Here is a 20,209-nt window from a genome sequence, read left to right on the forward strand (position 1 = left end):
GTGGGGTTTAAACTCATGAACCTGAGATCAAGAGTCTCATGCTCTATGGACTGAGTCATTCAGGCACCCTTGGAAAAGACTTTCTTGAGGGAGGACGGAGACATTTGTTAATTGATCCCCTGCTGCAAACCATTCTGCATGCATAGCTACCATGGACTACAGCCTTAAAAATTGGGAGGATTTGCTTCTTTGGTTGCCAGAGAGAAAAGAAGATATTTGGGATGGGGTAGTGGGGAGGAGATACACAAAGGTGTGCAGGTAGGAAATAGCACTCGTGTTTCAGGACAACAGTGATGACGAGGCATGTTGCGTCTGTCTCCTAAGCATCTCTTGAATTCAGTTGTATCTCAGTATTCCTGCTGCCACTGCCAAAGCCTGTCATCATCATCTCTCATCTCTCATCTGGATGACTTTAACTCCTCCCAGCTGATCTCACCAACGCTAGCCTTAACTTCTGTCCAGTCTATTCTTTAAGGGGAAGTCAGAATGATCTTTCTAAAATGAATCTTTTTTAATCATGTTACTTCCTGGCTTGAATCTCTTTGGGGGATGCCCACTGCCTTCAGAATGAAGCCGGGACTTTTTAGCTGCCCCTCCACGGCCCTGAGGATCTAAATCTGCAATGTCCATTATGTTAACTACCAACCTCATGTGGCTATGGAGTGCTCAAAATGTGGCCAGTCTGATTTGAGATGTGGTATAAATGTAAGATACACCCCAGATTTCAAAGATTTATTTATTTATTTATCAGAGAGAAAGAGAGAGCGCACAAGCAGGGGGAAACAGCAGGCAGAGGGAGAAGCAGGATCCCTGCTGAGCAAGGAGTCCCATATGGGACTTGATCCCAGGACCCTGGGATCATGACCTGAGCCAAAGGCAGACGCTTAACCAACTGAGCTGCCCAGGCATCCCCACCCCAGATTTCAAAGATGTAATTCAAAGAGAATGTAAAATATCTCATTAACAGTTTTTAAATATTGGCTACATACTGAAATATTTATATATATTGGGTGAAGTAAAATATGTTATTAAAACTAATTTCACTCATTTTTTTACCTTCTTCGGTGTGCGTACTAGAAAATGTGAAATTGCATATGTGGTTCATATTATACTTACATTGGACCATGCTGATTAAACCTACATACCCCTTCACATTCTTCTTTCTCTACTCACTGAATTTTAAAGTTATTAAAAATAACAGAAACTGACTTTGAAAGGAAATGAAAATTCAAAGTTTGGGGAACTGATTGCAAGAGGCTTCTGACTCAAAGGAATCGTTGATTAACCAGTCTGGGGGCCCCATCAGCAGAGGTTCACAGATGTTATTGTAACTCAGCTCCATTTCTGGGTCTTATATTCCTCATTTCAAATTCCTAGGAAGAGAGAATCTGATTAGATCAGTTTATTTATTTTTTAAAAGATCTGTTTATTCATTTGAGAAAGAGAGAGAGCCAGCACGAGTGGGGGGAAGGGCAAAGAGAGAGGGAGGGAGAATCTCAAGCAGTTCCCCCACTGAGCGTGGAGCCTGATGTGGGGCTGATCTCAGGACCCCAGCTGAAATCAAGAGTTGGAGGCTTAATAGACTGAGCCATGCAGGTGATCCTGATAAGATCAGTTTAAATCAGATGTGTCTATTTCTGGATCAATCCATTAAGGACTCAATGTGAGCTGCCTACTGCACATTTCCTCCCTCTACCCTTCAGCCATTATGTTCCTAAAGGACATCATGAGTTCTGTAACCTCTAGGAGTCACCAAACCTTTTCCTGTTAAGGGACAGGTAGTAAATATTTTATGTTTTGCAAGCCATAGTATCTCTGTCACAACTATTTCACTCTGCTGTGTACAGCAAAAGCACTCAGAGACAAATACATAAGTGAATGGATATGACTATGTTCCAATAAAACTTTATTTATAAAACCAGGAAGTGGGCCATATTTTGCCAACCCCTACACTGCATTTTCTGTTCCCTCTATTTTTTCCACCTTCCTTCCAACAAGTTGTTAGTCATTCTTCAGTTCTTGGTTTAGATGCCTCTTCTTGGAAATCTTAACTCTCCTTCCCTGGCTGGTTAATGGTATCTTCTCTATGCTTCCACAAACTCCTGTACCCCATCCAAGCACTTCTCATTATCATTGTTCTGTTCCAAGCACAGATTACTAGTCTGGGTCTCATTTGTCATTATGAACCCAGCACCCAACATACTTGGTTATCGTTGGATGGGTGGAAGAAGCCATGAACCTGTGGCTGGCAGATAGTCAGGATAGACGTCTGAGATCTTGGGCACCAGTGAGAATTCTGGGCTTTTGTATTAGCTGTGTGATACCCACTTCCTCCCTTTGTTGCCCCTCTGAATCCCAGAGATCAGGCAGTGGGTAAAGTAGAGGGGAGGCTCCAGGCTGGGCAGGGGTTCAGGGCCCCAGCAATTTCCATGCCATCCAAGCCTTGCCTGTCAGGGGCTTAGGGCCATGTTCTCCAGAAGAACCATGTAATAAGTGGAAACTCCATGACCTCAGGAAAGCACAGGTGATGTGTGTTTTAAGACATGACAAATGGTGGGGACACCTGGGTGGCTCCATTGGTTAAGTGTCTGCCTTCGGCTCAGGTCATGATCCCAGGGCCCTGAGATCGAGCCCCACGTTGGGCTCCCTGCTCAGCAGGGAGCCTGCTTCTTCCTCTCCCACTCCCCCTGCTGTGCTCTCTCCCTCTCTGTCAAATAAATAAATAAAATCTTAAAAAAAAAAGATATGACAGGTGGAAAATTCTAAGGACAGCAAGCCTTGGATAATGTGATAAGCCACGCCCCAACTGGGGTGAACCCTCATGCTCTCATTCAGTCCCTGGAGCAGGACTTCCTGTTCCTTGGTGAGGTTCCCTGTGGAGGTCCCACCAGCTCAGGAAGGGGGGTTTTCAGGGTGATAGGGGGGCAGTGTGTGGCCAAGGGCAGCCTTGGTCTCATAGTCACCCAGAGCCACAGTTACAGGGGCTGCAGAATGGGCTTCCTTAACCCAAGGTTTTGTGAGTAATGTCCAACAGAACCTGGACAAGGGTTCAGAGACTATGAGGCCATACAACATGGTTGTGATCTCTGTACGGCTTTATCTAGCTCAGCACATTATTGCTTATTGCCCCAAGAGAGTAAAGGGGTTTCTTCTCTTGACATAACGGTCACATGTCACACCTTTGGGCAATAGAGAAGTTATAGGGCTTTTCCCCAGTGTTAAGCACGAGGAGATGGAGAATAAAACAGAAATGGAAACTTCCCAGTCTTTCAGTCCTTGAGTGGCTTACCTGGGCTCCTGATGGGGACGCCGGGCTGGAGTGGGGGACGTGAGATCGCCGGCAGCATGTTTTTCATAGCATGCAGCTGAGGATCAGCAGAGTGGATGAGGACAATAGGGCTAGAATGATGATCACCGCAGCCTGCAAGCCACCCACATCTGGCCAAAGAGACTGAAGCATCAAGGCAGGGGTAGCAGACTGCTCCCCAGGAGCAGGCTGTTCCCCTGCCCTTAGTAGCTGTGCCCACATGAGGTTGGGATCCCAGGTCTGGAGGAGGCAAGGAACAGGGCAAAAACAGACTTGGAGGCAAAGATTGAGTGACCTTGGACAAATAGCCAATAGTTCTCCCCGCCGCCCCAGTGCTGGCACTTAGAAGTACATTGTACTCGGTCCAAGTTTGTGGACTCTAAGTGAGAGGAGTGATATTAATAACACCAGGTGCTTTATATGCCTTGTCTTATCCAACCTGGCAAGCTGCCTGTGATATTACCCTCTACCAGATGGAGAAGCTGAGATGCAGAGGCTGGCTTGTCTGAGGTTAAAAAGTTAGTAAGGGGCAGAGGTAGGATTTGAACTTAGGTCTGCATGCTGCCAGGTCTCCATGTTGTCCATGTGATTCCCAACCAGAATGGGCCAGGCCGGTGGGCCAGCCCAGCAAGACAACACCTGGCGCATGATAGTCCCTCAACAAATTCCAGTCTCATTAGGTATTAATATTAGTTTGACTCATTGGGTCCTCACAGTAAGGATAGATATTATTATTCCTATTTCTCAGACAGGAAAATGGAGGCTAGGGAGGTGAAGTATCTTGCTTAAGATCACCCAGCTGGGAAGTGGCAAGCCCAAGAGTCAAACCCAGGCTGACTCCCCTTTTCTCATGTCCGCTAAGGTGCTTAGGTCGTAGAGGAATCCAGGACCCCTGCCTCAGTTTATGCAGCTGAAGAATAGGAAGGTGTCCTTGGAAAAGCAGTAACAGAGGGATCTTTAAAGGGCCATCCTATGAGAAGGAGGCCAGTCTTGTCTGGGGGATGCAGAGGACAGAGCTAGGACCAGTGGGGATGCAAGGGGACCCACATAAGGAAGGACCTCCTAATCGTTATGGTCCGGTAGTGGGATGGGCTGTGGTAGAGCTAGTGAGCTCCCTGCCACCAGACTTGTTTACCCAGGGATGCATGGTGTGGGAGACAGCAGGAATCACATTCTACGGGTTCTGTTGGTGTGGGGAACAATGTGGGAACTGCCAGCTTACTGTACCTGTCCTCTCTGGGGCTCTTGAAATAAGGGAGTGAGGCTGAGCACTATGGCTCCGAAACAGCCCCCAGTGCTCCCAGGAGACTTCTCCCTTCTTCCGCCTTTCTCTCCAGCCCATGCTGCAGCCTCGCCAGCCTTCTCTTTGCCTCCAGTTTTGCTCTACCGCATGCAAATATGACCTCACTCCTGCCCTGCATAAAACCTTGTCATGGCTCCACAGTGCCCTCAGATGTCTCACAGCATGGTGTGGCCCAGCCTTGCTTTCCTCTCCAGCTACATTGCTCTGATTTCTGTGTCACATTCAACCCTCTGTCACATAACCCCATTTCTGGCCTCTTAACCCTTGCACATGCTGTTCCCTCTTCCTGGAACACTCTGCCAAGTTCTGACTCTTCCTGCAGGCCTCAGCTTCAGCAGAACCTCCTCCCACAGCTTCTTCTCTAGCCTTGCCTCTCTACATGAGCTGTGACTGCCTGGTCAATGTCAACCCTTGGATAGAGACCTGGAATGCACCTGTCATTGCTTATCTCGGTGGTAGCACATAGTAGGCACTCTCTACGGGTTTGTTGGGTGAGTGATTGAATGAGAGAGAGAGAGAGAGTGGAGAGCACAGTGGGGAGAATGGAGAAGGATGGGGGGTGGTCCTCTGGCCCGGCCCTCCCCCACTCCACAGGTAATGTCACCTTTTCTCCCTTTAAGACTTGCCCAAAGTCAACACTTCTTTGCACTGAGCTTGGGGAGGGAGGACCCAGGCGGGGCTGAACAAACATGAACTTCCCCACCTGACCACCCAACCCCCATTCAGTTCTGGGCATTTGACTCCAGCTCAAGGGCGGTGTCTGGTTCATCAGCTTCCCTCTTTGAAAATTCGCCAGTGCTGGGACACCTGAATGGCTCAGTCATTAAGCATCTGCCTTCGGCTCCGGTCATGATCCCAGGGTCCTGGGATCCAGCCCTGCATCGGGCTTCCTGCTCGGCGGGAGGCCTGCTTCTCCCTCTCCCACTCCCCCTGCTTGTGTTCCCTCTCTCGCTATGTCTCTCTTTGTCAAATAAATGAATAAAATCTTAAAAAAAAAAAAAAGAAAATTAGCCAGTGCTGGGCAGGAGGTGAGGGTAAGCTGGGAGGCACAAAACCTGGATTTACCCAGCTCTGCCATGAACTTGCTGTTCAACCTTGAGGAATTTACCTCCCTTCTCTGGCCTCAGTTTCCCCAATTATAGCAAGGGAAGTTTCGCCCTACACACATCACAGGGTGGTATGGGAATGGCAAGATAATAAGGAGTCACACAGCCCTAAATCTGAACTCTAATTGGAAAATCATCTTAACTCTCTGGACTTAGTGTTCTTATCTGTAAAATGGGGATAAAAGTAGTACCTTCTCCCAGGCTTGTACTAAGGATTAATTGAGATGACAGCTAATAATAATTACTATGTTAGTGATGCCTCAAACAAGGCCTGGTGCACAATTAGATTCAATACATCATAAGGTGTGCAGGGACTTGGAGAGAAGAGAGAGCATTTGGAAACATGGCTTCAAATCTAATTATAGAATTCCAGAGTTAGGAAGGTGCCTGAGAAACCACACAGTATGTGAGTGAGAACACTGAGACTCCTTGGAGTGGAGAAGGGTCTTGCCTACGATCACACTCAAGTCCATAGTATTTGGCTGGAAAATTCCTGGGGCAGAGCCTGGGCAGAAAGCTGGGTATTTGGTTTTGGGAACCGTAAAATGTTCGAGTGGCTCAGCTCCATCCCCGCCACCCCTGGCACGGGCTTGCAGCTATTCCTTCCCCATCCCATAAGCCTGAGGGAAAGCTGGCTGAAGAGCTGGCTGAAGTACAAGGGTAAGTGGCACTTTTCTCCAACTCCCTCCCTCCCCTTGAGCCCAGAGGCCCTCTTCTGCCTCAAAATCAGGACCACCCAAGCCCTCCATACCCCGTGATCAGAGGAGCCCAGTGTTCAAGAAAGTGGCAGAGGAAAGGGGCAGGGTTCTACTTACTGCACCGGTGGGCAGTGCTGGAGAAGTTGCAGGCGGGTTCTGTGCCCATCAGTGGGGTATTGGGGCCTCAGCTCAGGAGGGGTGGAAGTGGCAGGTGCTCAAGGCCTTCCCAGGACCTTCCCTTTCTGAAAGGCAAGGGGCAGACCCAGGTTACTTCCTGGAGCAACTATGGCAGCAGGCTCCCTACTCAGAATGGGGGTCAGGAAAAGCAGGCTGCCAGGGGCTCTGAGATCCAACATCCCTTAAGGTGTTAAACTGATGCTGTAGAAGACTATTTGACAACATGGAAAAATGAACACAGTCTGTTATTAAGGGGGGAAAATAGGCTATGGAGCAATAAGAGATTGTGTTCTGACTTTTGTAAATAAACACACTCAATGGGAACAAAGACTGTAAATGTTATCACCAAAGCACCATCAGTGGTTATCTCTGAACAGTGGCTGATGGATGATTTTTACTTTGTATATCTTGACTGTATTTTCTCAGTTTTCTATAATAAGCACGTTATAAGAAAAAAAATTACCCAAGAAAGCAACACATTTTAAGCGAGCAAGCCTTTCACCAACAATTCCATTTGTAGGAATTTACTCCACAGAACACATAGAAACATAAAGAATGATCCTATTTTCATAAAAGAAAATTCTATTTTTGTTTATGCATAAGCAAAAATGCCTGGAAGGACCTGAACCAAACTGTTAACAGCTGTTGACTTCTGGGAGCCAGATGAGGGGGTTTTCTGCTTTACAGTCTCACATTTATTTGAATGTTTAAACAATGAGCAGAAATTATTTTATAATTTTTTAAAATGGCAAACAATCAAACGACATTCCTAGTCTTCTCTGGCTCTCTCTTGTTCGCCCTGTGCAGAATCTGGCTGAGGGTGGTGGGGTGGTCAGGGGGCTCACTCTGGGGGCTCAGTTTCCATCCAAGCATCTTTAGGAAGGAGCTTTCTCTGGTCTCTAAGATTGCCCCCAAACTTAGAGCTGGGTGGCCTCATGATTCCAGCTTTGACACCAGCCAGTTGCAGCCAGCAATCATTTCTTGAGGCTCTCTCTGCACCCAGTGGGCAGAACTGGGGAACATGATCCCTGCCTCAAGATGTTCATGGTAGTGGGAGACCCATAGTGCTGCAGGGGCCCAGAGCACTGAGTTCTGCTGGGTCTGAAAGACTGGGACAGCTGCACTTTGAGTGGGACATGAAGGATGGACAAACAGGACATCAATAGGAAGAGAAAGGAGGGCAAGGGCTTTCTAGGCAGGGGGATAAGTATCACAAAAGCAGAGGTGTTAAGGACCAAAATATGCTTAACATGCTCCATTTGGAATCCTAATATTCTGAGTGCTCTCCTTCTACCATTATATGCAGTCTTTTCCTCCTCTATAGGTAGTAGCCCCTGGAAACAGAAAAGCCACGTCATGTCGCCAGCAGTCTGTGTTGGGCTCTTGGTGGGGGGGAGGTGAGGGCTGAAGGCTGGGCCAGAGCGACAATTGCATTGGCCAGGTACACGGGAGCCACCGCCACATCTAGTTGGGTCTGTGCCCACACAGTAACAGCTGCTCATGCTGCCCAAATGTCATAAGAACACCCCTCCTTCTTCCTGTCCCCCCCCCATAAGCTTTCACCTTCCTGCTTGGTGTGGTGCCTGAAATTCCACCACTAGTCACTCTTTGGGGAATGGCTCCTATTATGAATGTGCATAGGTTGGGAAGGGGATGGCATCTCAGGCGATAAACCAGTTACCCTGAGGAACACAAGAGGGTGTGTTTTGACGGAGGAAGGAAAGGGACAGAGGAGGACATTTCAGGAGTGTAACAGAGGAAGAGGGAGGCTGAAGGGGATAGGCTGTGTCTCCTGACTGCATCTCTCTTTCTTCTTTCTTTCTTTTTCTTTCTTTCTTTCTTTCTTTCTTTCTTTCTTTCTTTCTTTCTTTCTTTCTTTCTTTCTTTCTTTCTTTCTTTCTTTCTTTCTTTCTTTCTTTCTTTCTTTCTTTCTTTCTTTCTTTCTTTCTTCTTTCTTTCTTTCTTTCTTTCTTTCTTTCTTTCTTTCTTTCTTTCTTTCTTCTTTCTTTCTTTCCTTTCTTTCTCTGTTTCTGCTCTGCTTCCCATCACCCCATCTTTGGGGGTGGTTCAGGATTCCCGGAGAGACACAGTAGAATCATGGGTGTCCCAGAGTAAGGAGAAAATAACCACACCCTGGTGGGCAATTATGATTCAGCACCTTGGCCAGCACCCACCATTCCCCCACCTTGCCTCTTCAAGCCCCCTTCATTTAAGCCTATGACATGGCCCTTTGCAACTGACCTCTTGATGGAGTGTTTCGGGATGGTGAACAGAGTCAGGACCCAGGCAGGATGAGAGGAAGCCAGGAATACTGCCCAGGTGTGCTCACAGTCAGGCTCCTGGGACGACCTCTCCAGCTGAGCTCTATGCTGCCAAGAGACCTTATCTCTGTTGTTTTCTATTCCTGCTGCCACCCCAGAGAGAAAGACCCAGAGCTAATGGCCTTGTTAGGTTCTGAGCAGGACAAACCCTGCATTAGACTTACAGAATCCTGGACAATCAGAGCCAGAACCTTGGCAATCAATTAACTGAATCCCTAGCCCCTCACCAAAAGTGATGGGGACACTGAGGCCCAGGGAGAGAGAGGCACCTGCTTAGGGTCACATAGTACCTTCTTGAATCTACCCCTGACCCTGAGAGACACAAGAGTCTTGGCTCGAAGTTGAGTCTTGACTCACAGTTGCACAAATGCACAATGGTGTGGAGGGAGGGTTAAGGTCCCACTTTGAATCCCAGGGGGACCCAGTTCTGCTTCTGCTGCCTGTCACTGAAGTAGTCCTCAAAGTTGAGAGGCATTCCCAGGGAGGTCCAGTGAAGAGTTTGGCTTTAGCTTTGGATGGGCCTGGGTCTGATTTCCAGCTCTGTTGAGTACTGGTTGTGGGTCCCCTGGGAGGTGATGTTTCTCCACTCAAACACTGAGAAAATGATACCAACCTCCCAAGCTTGTCTTGATGTTAGATAAGTACCAGCACTTTGTCTGCTGACCGCAAACTGGGATCCAAATAGGGATACAGTTCTCTCCTGCTCTGGGTAAGATCTTTGCTGATCCCTCTTCCTCCCCCAGACTGTGATGCCTTTGCCTCCCCTCTTTGCTTGTCTGTGTTAAATGGGGGATTCCTGGTATCAGCCTGAAACCCCAGATTCTTCCATTCAGGAATTTTTTGGAAACTTCATGCCTTTGGAGATGCCCTGATTTCCCAGAGTCCTGAGTTGGGTGTGCAAATTTGGCCCCTACAGTTACTCCCAGACACTGGGAAATGGGAAGTGAAGACTGGAATGTGGCCAGCACTTCTTGGACCTCATGCTGAGGCTGAGTGGGGGAAGGGTAGGAAGGACTGTGGAGGGGGTGCTTCTCCCCCAGAAGAGAGATCCACTGAGCAAAGATGGAGGGGCATGGCTTTGGGGGAGCCACAGAGATTTCAGAGCCTCAGGTGGGGTAGGGGGCTTGGGGATACTCTAGTCTCAAAATCACCTTCCCTCAGACTGGGTGCTCTCCATCAACCAATCAGAGACCTTTCCCTCTTTTCCTGCTAATTTCCCCAATCTTTGTTCATGCCCCTCTTTCTAGAACTCCAAACAATTCAATGACTATGATGATTCCCTCTCTGCTCTCCCTACTTCCAGGTATAAGTGAAGAGGTCTGAGGCCTCGGGGGGCATCCAGTGTGACCTCCCTCATTTGCAGGTAAGGTGATGAGGAGAGGGGCTTGAGGGTACAGAAAGAGTCAACACAGAACTAAGATGAGGCTCAGGACTCCTGTTTCCCAGGTTGCTGCGCTGTGCAGCTGTGGGGTCCCAGAGCCTTGCGCTTACAGTGTGCACGGCTCATCTGTCCATATTCAGGCCCCTGCCTGACTCCTGGCCAGACTCCTTCCCCACTAGTCAGAGGTAGGATGGACCTCCTTCTCTACAGCAGACCTGGGGACATTACCGGCTGAGGTGGTCCCACTCTCCACACAAGGCCTAAGGACGAAGATAGACTCCTTAAGGTCAGACTCCTTAGGGCACTGACTCTGGGAGGCAGCTGGAGTGAGAGGCAGGACTTCCCTAAGTGCACTGCACTTTGCAGCTTACCAATAAATCATGAGATGGGTGTTATTATCCCCATTTTTCTTGTGGAAAAGCTGAGGCCCAGAGAGGTTAAGTCATTTCTCTAAAGTCATACAGTAATGGAGCCTGGTTCAGGCCCAGGTTTGTGGAATTCAGGAGACCATGACACTGTCTCGTGAGCTCCCCTTTGCTCCCAAGGCTACAACTAACCCCTCCTCCAGGCAGGCTGCCAGTCTTCCCTGACTACTAAGTTGTAATGTAAGTGCTGGCTTTAGAACTTAGTTCTAATCCAAGCTTGGCCCCTTACCAGCGTGGGACATGGGTATGTCACATCTTCTCTCTGAGCCTCATTTTCTACCTCTGTAAAATGGGCATAATATTATTACATACTCAGTAGGGCTGCTTTGTGGATTAGCCATGTTAATATACGTATACGTATACTGCCTGGGAGAGAAAAGGTGGGCCTTTTTCAAAATAAATGGAACTGACCACTGACATTCTGTAACTTTAATACAAATTCATCATAACTCACAAAATGGGCAACATTTAAAATAAAAATATTGCTGGGGGTGGCCCAGATTCTGGTAGATGTAGGGGCGGGACGAGATTGAGGATTCCTCCCGCCTGAGAGGGATGCCAATGGGCAGCAGTTGCAAGGGGAGCCCCCCAAGTTCAGCTAGTCTGGCTCCTTTGGGATGAGTGTGGTCAGGGACCCCACGAGTTCCAAATCTAGGCTCTGCCCGAGAAAACAAAGCTGAGGCTTGAGACATTTCGGCTGCGCCTACAGATCCACCTCCTGGGGCTGTCACCCCTGGGCAGGGCCAGAGCCGGGGAGCAGGACAGCTGGAGGCTCTGCTGCTTCAAAGCCAAGACCTGGAGGTGAACCCCTGTGCACCGGCTTGTTCAGCATCTGCTCTCACTTCCTTCTGCGCCCTTTTTGTGTGGCTGGGCCCGGAAAGAAGAATCCATTTCCCAGACACCCTTGCAGCCAAAGTTCTGGGCCAGGTTTGTGTTTCCCCAACAATGCCCCTCATCCAGATTGGGACTTGGGAATTAAATTGAGTGGGAGAGAGGCGGGCCTCATGACATCCATTTGCTGGCATGGCCAGCAGTGGAGGGAGCACAGCTCTGTGGTCCTCGGCTTCCTGATTCGGTGGCTTCCTGCAGATGGGAGCAGCGTTTCTGATCAGGACAGGCATGATGAATCTGGTGGCTGGGAGTTATTCCTGGAAATCCAGCAGAGTCTGCTCCTCCAGTCCTTCCGATGATTCTGCAAAGCCATCAGGGATGTGATAATAAATCCTGTCTAATTAAACCAGCTAAAGCAGCTCTTGTTATTTGCAACAGGATCCGAATGGAGACAGATGCCAAGCCTGATGGGAGGTCCCGGCCAATAGCCTGTCCCAGTGCTCAGGTCCTGAACGAGATGCTGCTCCCTGCACCCTAGCCTGGTCACAGAGGCCCGGTTGGACCCTTATCCAAGCTTCTGGGGACCTCCATCACCCAGTGATGCTTGGCCTGCAGCTGCCTTTAGGCTACTGGTCTCTGCCTCGGGCCCGGGGCATGCCATCATCCTGCTTTTCCACCCGTGGGCTGGAAGGTGGTGGCACAGTGACTGTAACATGTGGGCTCATTGACCGGTGCCTCCCATAGGTCACAACATCATCTCTACCTGCAGGTCAGTAGGAAAAACAGGAACCATAAAGCTCTTGGTCTGGAGGTAGAAGAGGTGGTTCTCGGGCAACCCTAGGACCAGCTACTGCCTGTGTCCACTGTGGGCTGGGGTCAAGGGTAACATGGTCCATGGCTTAGTGAGGGGCAAGTCTTAGACGTGGGAGCATGAGAGGGTTCCTGTGTATCTTTCAGGCTGCCGAATGCTGGCAACACTCTGACACATCCTGAGATCAGGGCGTGTGGGCAGGAGGGAGACATAGGGAGGTGGTCCCCCTGCCCCCCACCCCCAGAGGATGGGGATGAGGGCTGGGCAGAGGCTGCCCCAAGGAGAAGCCACGTCACATCCTCGGACCAAAGCTGCCTCCCCATCAAGGTCAGAACTACAGGACATCAATGCTGATAGAGTTTAGGAATCATGGAGCATGACCTCCATTTTACAGACAGGGCAACGGAGGCTGAAGGGTAAACAAGCGGTCTGAGACCTCACGGTGGCCATGCTGGACAGGAGTCCAGGCCTCTCCTCCCCTGGGCCGCGCTCCTGCGGTGGCCGCAGCGCAGGCGGCGTCTGGGGCTCCCTCCGCTGCCCTAGATGCGCACGGTATTGATCCTCAACGGCTGCACGTTCTTGCCATTGGCGTGGCTCTGCCCGGGGCTGAAGTAGGAGCAGAGCTTGCCCGGGAACTTCTCGCGGAAAGTGTAGAGCCAGGACATGTCGTCAGCGTTGTAGAAGATGAGCAGGCCCTGATCGTAGTCCAGGAACACGCCCACCTTGTCAAGCTTGTCGCGGACGTTGAGCCGGGTCCAGGGCTCGGTGCAGGCGCTGTACTGGTTGCCGTCGTGCATGACGATGCAATAGAAGCCGCGGCTGGGCTGGATCTGGATGCTGCCCTTGCGGCTGGCTGCCTCGTGGGCCAGCCCGATCACCCACTGGGTCTTCTCCGCCACCACCACCTCCCAGTAGTGGACGCCGCTGCTGAAGGCCTCGGAGCCCAGCACCGACACTTCCACGTCGAAGCGCTTCGGGGAGTCCTGCAGCGGCTGTGGGTGCAGGTTGCCATAGGCCACGATGGTGCAGTCGTCAGACAGGATCAGGCGCTGGTGGGCAGTGCCCGGGTCCAAGGTCAGGGCGGCGGGCACTGCAGGGGACGGAGGAGGGAGAGGAGGTGAGTGGAGAGAAGGCTGTGGACCCACTCTGCCATCCTCCCTGAGGGCTGCGTTCTGGTTGGTCCCCAGGAGGCTGTGTGATGCTGAATGCTAGCCTGCCCTCTCTGGTCCTCAGCTCCCTCCTCTGTAAAATGGAAGGGTGACGGCCAAGGTCCTTCCAGATTTAAACCTGGCTGCAGCAGAGCAGGGACTGTGACTGCCTGGGGCATGGAACACAGTGGGTGCTCCACAAAAGTTTGTTCGGTAAACCGCAATGAAATCCAGAATTAGGGAACTTCAGAGCTGAGAGAGCTAAAAGATTCTCCAGGTGCTGGTAATCACCCTGGTGGGGATAAGGACACGTGTGGGGGTGTTTGGGTTTCTCAATAGATGAGATCCGTGCATCTAAACGCCCTGAATGAAATGCACGGGGTAGTCCCACGACCCCCTTGCCACCCATAAATTTCCAAATGCTCAACCAGACATTCATTTCATTCATGAAAAACTTTTTTACAATGACCTAAAATTACATATTAACTCCATTTTATGTATGAACAGGATATAATTTTTGTACAGTTTTAATATACTGAGTAGTTTGGAACACTACTACCATGGAAACTGAGGGGAGACTGAATTTGTGTTGTTTTAGAACTTCATTGAGAATTGTTCACTTTTGGGGAAAATACATCTGTTAAGAAAAATGCCACTGACTCATAAAATCTACCTGTTTGGGGCCACATTTGAGGTAGAATGGTGTTTTACCTATGGTGTGAGCACCTGACTACTTCATTATGTTTTCCGGTGTGGTTATAGTGAGCACCAAAGATTGTCATGTGCAATATTTTCTTATAAATCATTTCTGTGTATTTTTCCTTTATATTATCATCAGAGTGTGGATATATACAATTTCAAGTGTATATATATATATATATATATATATATATATATATATATATATCTTTGAGACATTACAAGTTATGTTAGGAAATGTAGGTGACAGGTCTGAAAGGGCTGTAAACCATTAATTCTGAGCCAACTCTTCCATTTGACAGATGGGGAAAATGAGACCCAGAGAGGAGAGTGGACTAATCTCAGGTCACCCAGCACCTAGTGGCAGAGTGAGGACTAATCAAGGCCATGTGCAATCTGGCCCCAGCCCTCTCCTCCAGCCTCCCTGTCACATGCCACCCAACCTCACTCAGCCCCAAAGCCTCCACTCAGACTGTTCCTCCATTGACTCCTCTCCGCTTGTTATCACCCCTGCATCTGGCTCGGACCATCCTCTGGGAAGCCTTCTTAGTTGCCCAGCAGGTGTGCTGACTCTTTCTTCTGAGCTTCCTTAACTTCGTGTCCTCTCCTGATTCTATAAGGGGTACAGTCTCCTGTGCCCACATCTTACACCCATTTGCACCAGAAGGGCAAGAGCTGTGTACCATCCAACTAGGCTCTCCTTCGTGTGTCCGGTGCCCAGCACAGAGCCAGGCATGGTGAAGGTTTCCAGAAAGGCTCACCAAATTAAACCAACCCTGTTTGTGTTGCTCTTGGGCAGGCAGCACAGGCTGGGTCATCCTGCTCAGGGCTGGCCACACTGGCTTAGCAGGGCTGGCCATACTGGCTTAGCAGGTCTGGCTCTCAGAGTCTCTGTTTACTCTTTCCTCCGTGAGGGAGCTAATGTTCAGCCAGAAGATGCGAGAACCTGGAAATGGCCCTCCTGAGCCTGGATGACCATTTCCAGGCCAGAGTGAGACAGAGGCGAAGAAGGGTGAGGAGAAGAATCCTGCCACCAGTTCCTAGGAGCAAAGGATTTCTTCATGTTGCTCTCTGGCCCTTCCCTTATCTGGGGGAGCAAGAGCATGATTCCACTTGGCTGCAGCATTACCCCCTGCCTCTGTCACCCCCGTTGGCTGCATGCGTGCACAGAAATAAAGCACCTCAGCGGTGGCAACTGTCCCCAACAGGGAGCAAGAACCAGTTTCTGAACTGCGCTCCCATTCACACATCCACTAACAACACTCACCTTTGACTTGTATCAGGCTCCTTCCACGAGCTCTGTTAGGAGTCAGTTTAGTTTTGCATTTTACATTCTCCTTTCCTGTTCTCAGAACTCAGAGGGCTGAATGGGAACAATTAGGCCTATGAATAGAGGGGTCAATGGAAACACAGCTCTCTATCCAGGGACATTGAAGAGGGGGAGCAATGAGAAGGAAGACACTGAATCAGTGGCTGAATGTTCCACCCTGTTGTCCGAGTGATCACAGTGCAGCCTGCCGAAACCAGAAGCTCCTGCCACATGGAATGTGGGAATCCCCACAGTGGCGTCAGGAGGTGAGAGCTGGAGGGAGGTGTAGGAAGTGTGTGTGAAGGGGAGGCTAGGGAAGCAAGAAGAATCTAATTAGACACAGACGGGCCACTCCTACTGGCTGTGGAATGTGGGTCACACTCAGGCGTCTGTGGCAGCGGGGCAGAGAAGGCACAAAGCCAAGGTGTGGGCAGCGCCGTCCTGAGTGCCACGCGGGAACCCGGGGTGCTCAGGATGACTGCGGAGGTCAGCAACAGGCAGAAATTGCAGCACAGGGCATTAGGACAGGGGCTGGAGGGTGGGGACGGGGGTTGGAGGCAGATACCAGCACACGGAGAGGAGGGCTCAGCCCCAGGCTCTTAAGCCTCATGGAAAGTCATGTGGCCACTTCCAGTGCCACCGATGAGTGGGGAGGGCGCCCGAGGAGGCAGTCAAATGGGCTCTCAGTGGCTCTGAGATTGGGCCCACAGAGATGAGGCTGCAGTACAGAGAAAATCCTGACTGCACTGAGAGCCAACTCCTGGGTGTGGACCCTCACTACTTTGAAGCCCCGGGGACCGGGTAAGGGGAGGGCCCGCCACTCATTGGGTGGGCCTGGGGGCGGAGTCTGCTGGTCATTGGACAGCGCTGGCAGCGGAGGCGGGACCAGGGGTGGGGACCGGTAACTGTGTTCTGGGCCCAACCTCCCAGGGGCAGGGCTAGGGGCGGGGCCCGGTGTTCTTATTAGGCACAGGGCGTGGCCTGCTTCTTAAGGGGCTTTGACACCCCCAAAGGGTAGGCTGGGGTCCACCTCCAGGGTCTCCCATCTCATCATAAATAGAGGTTCTGTCTTCCCAGGCCCCCTTCCCACCCTCCGTGAGGCTAGGGGTGGCAGAAGTAACAGTCTTCAGACCAGAGAGAGACCCAGAAGGGGACATGGCAACACCTTTTCCCCCTCTGAGATGTCAGTCGCTGGATGGGGACTGGCAATCCCTCCACCCATCCTTTATCCGTGGGAGAGCTGCCAAACCCCAGCGAAACAAACCAGTCCCCTGGAGCTCACTAGGTTACAGGTCAGAGCTCTTTTCTAGGTCCAGAGACAAACAAAAAGCAGCTGTTGAAGCAGCCCGTCTGGTCTCCAGGTGTTTTCTCTGTCCACTAAAGCCTGAGACCTTGAGGTCAAAGGCATTGAGGGAGGGACATGGACAGTCTGCTGGCCATCGTCAACCCACCCCACATGGCCCAGGTAGCAGAGAAACCCCCTAGTCCAGCACCATCACTTGGCAGCCGGTGGCTGGTGCCTCTCTGTTCCCAAGGACAGTGGCTTGACCCTTCAAAGCCTGACAGGACAGGAGATACTACCAGCTCTTACAAAATCTGCTGCCTCAGGCTTCCCACCTATTTGGGCCCTCCGGGTCATCGTGTTGGCATTCGAGAAAGATGCTCACACCCACTAGCTCTTGGGAATGCTGCAGCAGCCCCAGGAATGCAAATCACCGTACCATTTGTCAGAAGAGGAAACTGAGGCTCCAGGGACACTTCTCGGAGTTAAGTGGCCTGCCCGAGCTGCCACTCGGGGTGGAAGTACAGTTAGAACTTGAGCTAAGGTCTTTTTACACCATGTTCTTTCCTTAACGTGGCCCCAGAAAGCCTGCTCAGCAAGACTGAGGAACCATCTGATGAGTCATGACCATCATCATCATAAACAGGTATCACGTACTTACTAAGTTCCAGGATTATTATCACAAATAGATCATTTTATTTCATTCTTATACCTACCCTGGGAGATCAATCACATCTTCCCCATCCCTGTTTTACAGAGGAGAAAACTGGCTCAGAGAGGGCAGTGATTTGCCCTGGGGTACACAGCTAGGAGATGAACACCCTGGAAGCCGAAATGATTGGATTGAGGCGAGTAGGGGGAAGGAGCGAGCAGCCCAGGGGAGGGAGGTGGCAGAAGCACAGAAGGCAGTGTCTGGTGTCCTCGGGTCTGGCTGGGGAGGAAGTTTGTGCTGGGGGGCTGGAACAATCTGGCCAGGCGGCTGGAGGAGGGTTTCCAATGTCAGCTGAAGGGTGGGACAGGAGGTGGGTGGTGGTAAAGACGGGAGGTTCGGAAGCAAGGGGAGTGACCAGTGCTAAATGGAGTTCTCAGGTGACCCAATAGGAAGCCCTCGCTGGAAGGCGGGCAGGCAGGAAGCTGCTAGAATCCAGGGGCTGGGTCCCTGGGGGCGTCTGCCCCTCCCATAAAGGGCCTTGGTTTCAGAGTGACTTCACAGGCCCTACAGACAAAGGAAGGGGCCTGGCTAAGCAGGTCACTGTTCTCTGAACTCCCCAGGGACCTGTGTCCTTGGCCGGATGTTCAGGGCACACCTACTGCTCCCTCGGCCCCTCTTCCACAGACAAGTTTTCTCTGGGCCAGTGATTCTCAACTGGGGCGATTTTCCTCGCAGGGATCATCGGGCAATGTCTGGAGACATTTTGGGGTGTCAAAACTGGGGAGGGGGGCATCTGGTTGGGTAAAGACCAGGAATGCTGCTACACACCCTACCATGCACAGGACAGCCCCCTACAACAAGAAATTATCCAGCCTCAAAGGTCAACAGAAACCCTGCCCTGGGGCAACCAGCAAGTTCCCACATCCATGAGCTCCCTTGCAAGGGACTTGAGAAGGAACTAGCATCCCGATTTTACAGAGGAGGAATCTGAGGCTCAGAGGAGAAAGTGACTTGTTCAAGGATGTGTGGCAAGTTCCACTCAAAAATATTTACTGAGTACTTACTTTACGGCACTATTCCAGTAGCAGAACTGAGCCTAGGACTCATTCATTTCTTTATTTACATATCAACAAACATTTGCTGTGTGGGCTTCTAGGGATATAGAGGGATGAATTAGACCCAGCCCTGACCTCTCAGAGCTCATGGTCTAGTGAGACAGACAGCTACACAGACATTGACAAAACAGAGAGACCAGGAAAGCCCAGGGCTACCTAAAGAAATCCTGGAAGGCTTCTCAGAGGAGGTGTTTATAAACGAGGCCGTGAAGGGGAGTAGGAGTTTGTCATCAAAAACTGAGGTTTGTGGAGAGGGTTCTAGGCAAAGGGAGCAGCATGTGTGAAAGTAGAGGAGGAAGAATACGGCTCATTTAAGACCTGGAGATGGATCAGTGTCGCCGAGTATTATGGGGGTGGGGGGTGGGGAGGAGGATGAGAGAAGGGCAGGCAGGGCCCAGGTCTTGTAGGACCTTGACTGTCAGGCTGAGGTGCCTGGAGTGCCTCTCTGAGCTGTGACAAGGATCCAGCCAGTGGCAGCCAAGACAAAGAGAGCTCTTGAGACCATCTGCCTGAGGGGCTTCCCTGGGTCAGCAGCTGGGGACGTGCTTCTTGCCTCCTTGAGTTATTCTGCTTCACCCACATGTGGCCTTCCCCCTGCTGGGCCCCAGGGTGGCGGTCCCTCCAAGTCTAGGAGCACAGAGAGGCGAGGAGTACCCCAGGAGGACAGCCCAGAGTCCCACCCAGTCTGCTGGAAAACGGGCCCTTCCCTAAACTGCTGCCCCTTTTGGCAATGAGGCCACAGATCCAGATTTAAGAGTACTAGGTGCTGTCCCTTCGCTTCTGGGAAATTGGTAATGATGTATCAGATGTGGCTTTCGGTCACCTGCAGGGGAGCCCCATCTCTGTCCAGCATTCATGCCCCCAGTGATGTCTTCTGCCCTCTCCATCCCTCCCTGGAAGGCCCCATCATGAACATCCTGGGATCCCTCATGCTCCTGCCCTCCCCATGGCCTTTGCTGGTGCAGTTCCCCACAGGAGGGACAATCTGGAGGCCCACCAGGCCCCACCCTTCCCCGAGTCGCAAAAGCCTCAGCCTTCAGTGCTCAGTTCAAACATCATCTGTTGAGGGCTTCTCCTGGCCCCTGCCCTGTGCCATCCAGAGCCTCCTGTTTCCCCCTCCGGGTTTCCCCAGCCCTGTGTGAGTCCCTCGTCATAGTTTGTCCCGCTGGGCTGTCAGGGTCTGGAAGGGTCTGTTTGACCATCTGTTTCTCCTGACCCCTGAAAATGCCTGGAAGGACTTTCAGTGTCTGTGGGTCGAAAGAATGAATCCAGGCACGGGGACAGAGCTCTGACTGCTGTGTGACTATGGGAAATCAGTGAGCCTCTCTGAGCCTCAGTCTCCCACCCTGTCTTCCTGGGTTGGCGTGAGGCCAGAGGGTGCCTGGTTGGCTTAGTAGGTAAGGGCACAGGCTCTGGGCTCTGAGAGGTCTGAGTGCAAATCCTGACTGTAGCACTTCCAGGTTGTGATCATGGACAAGTTCTTAATGGTTCTGTGCCTCTTTCTTCAACTGAAGAAATGAGGATAATAGTGCCTACCTCTTAGGGAGAATTCCCCTTTATATCCTTGTCTCACCTTTAGAGGACATGGTGCCTTTGTAGGTTGTATGATTTCGGGTCCCAGGGTCTACTCCCTCCACTAGAAAC

General features: G+C 50.9%; 1 protein-coding gene across 3 annotated transcripts in view; it reads right to left on the reverse strand.

Annotated features, from left to right (window-relative positions):
* Window positions 1–11,145: 11,145 nt before the first annotated feature.
* TRIM62 (tripartite motif containing 62) overlaps window positions 11,146–20,209 on the reverse strand; it is a 28,734-nt gene continuing 19,670 nt past the window's right edge. For all 3 annotated transcript variants that reach the window (XM_027584246.2, XM_027584264.2, XM_027584257.2), the window contains exon 6: window positions 11,146–13,450. In XM_027584246.2, the coding sequence (XP_027440047.1) occupies window positions 12,900–13,450 (551 nt within the window). In that variant the 3' untranslated portion in view covers window positions 11,146–12,899. The remainder of the gene's footprint in view (window positions 13,451–20,209) is intronic.

The sequence above is a fragment of the Zalophus californianus genome, chromosome 4, assembly GCF_009762305.2.
Source record: "Zalophus californianus isolate mZalCal1 chromosome 4, mZalCal1.pri.v2, whole genome shotgun sequence".
Classification (NCBI taxonomy): Eukaryota; Metazoa; Chordata; class Mammalia; order Carnivora; family Otariidae; genus Zalophus; species Zalophus californianus.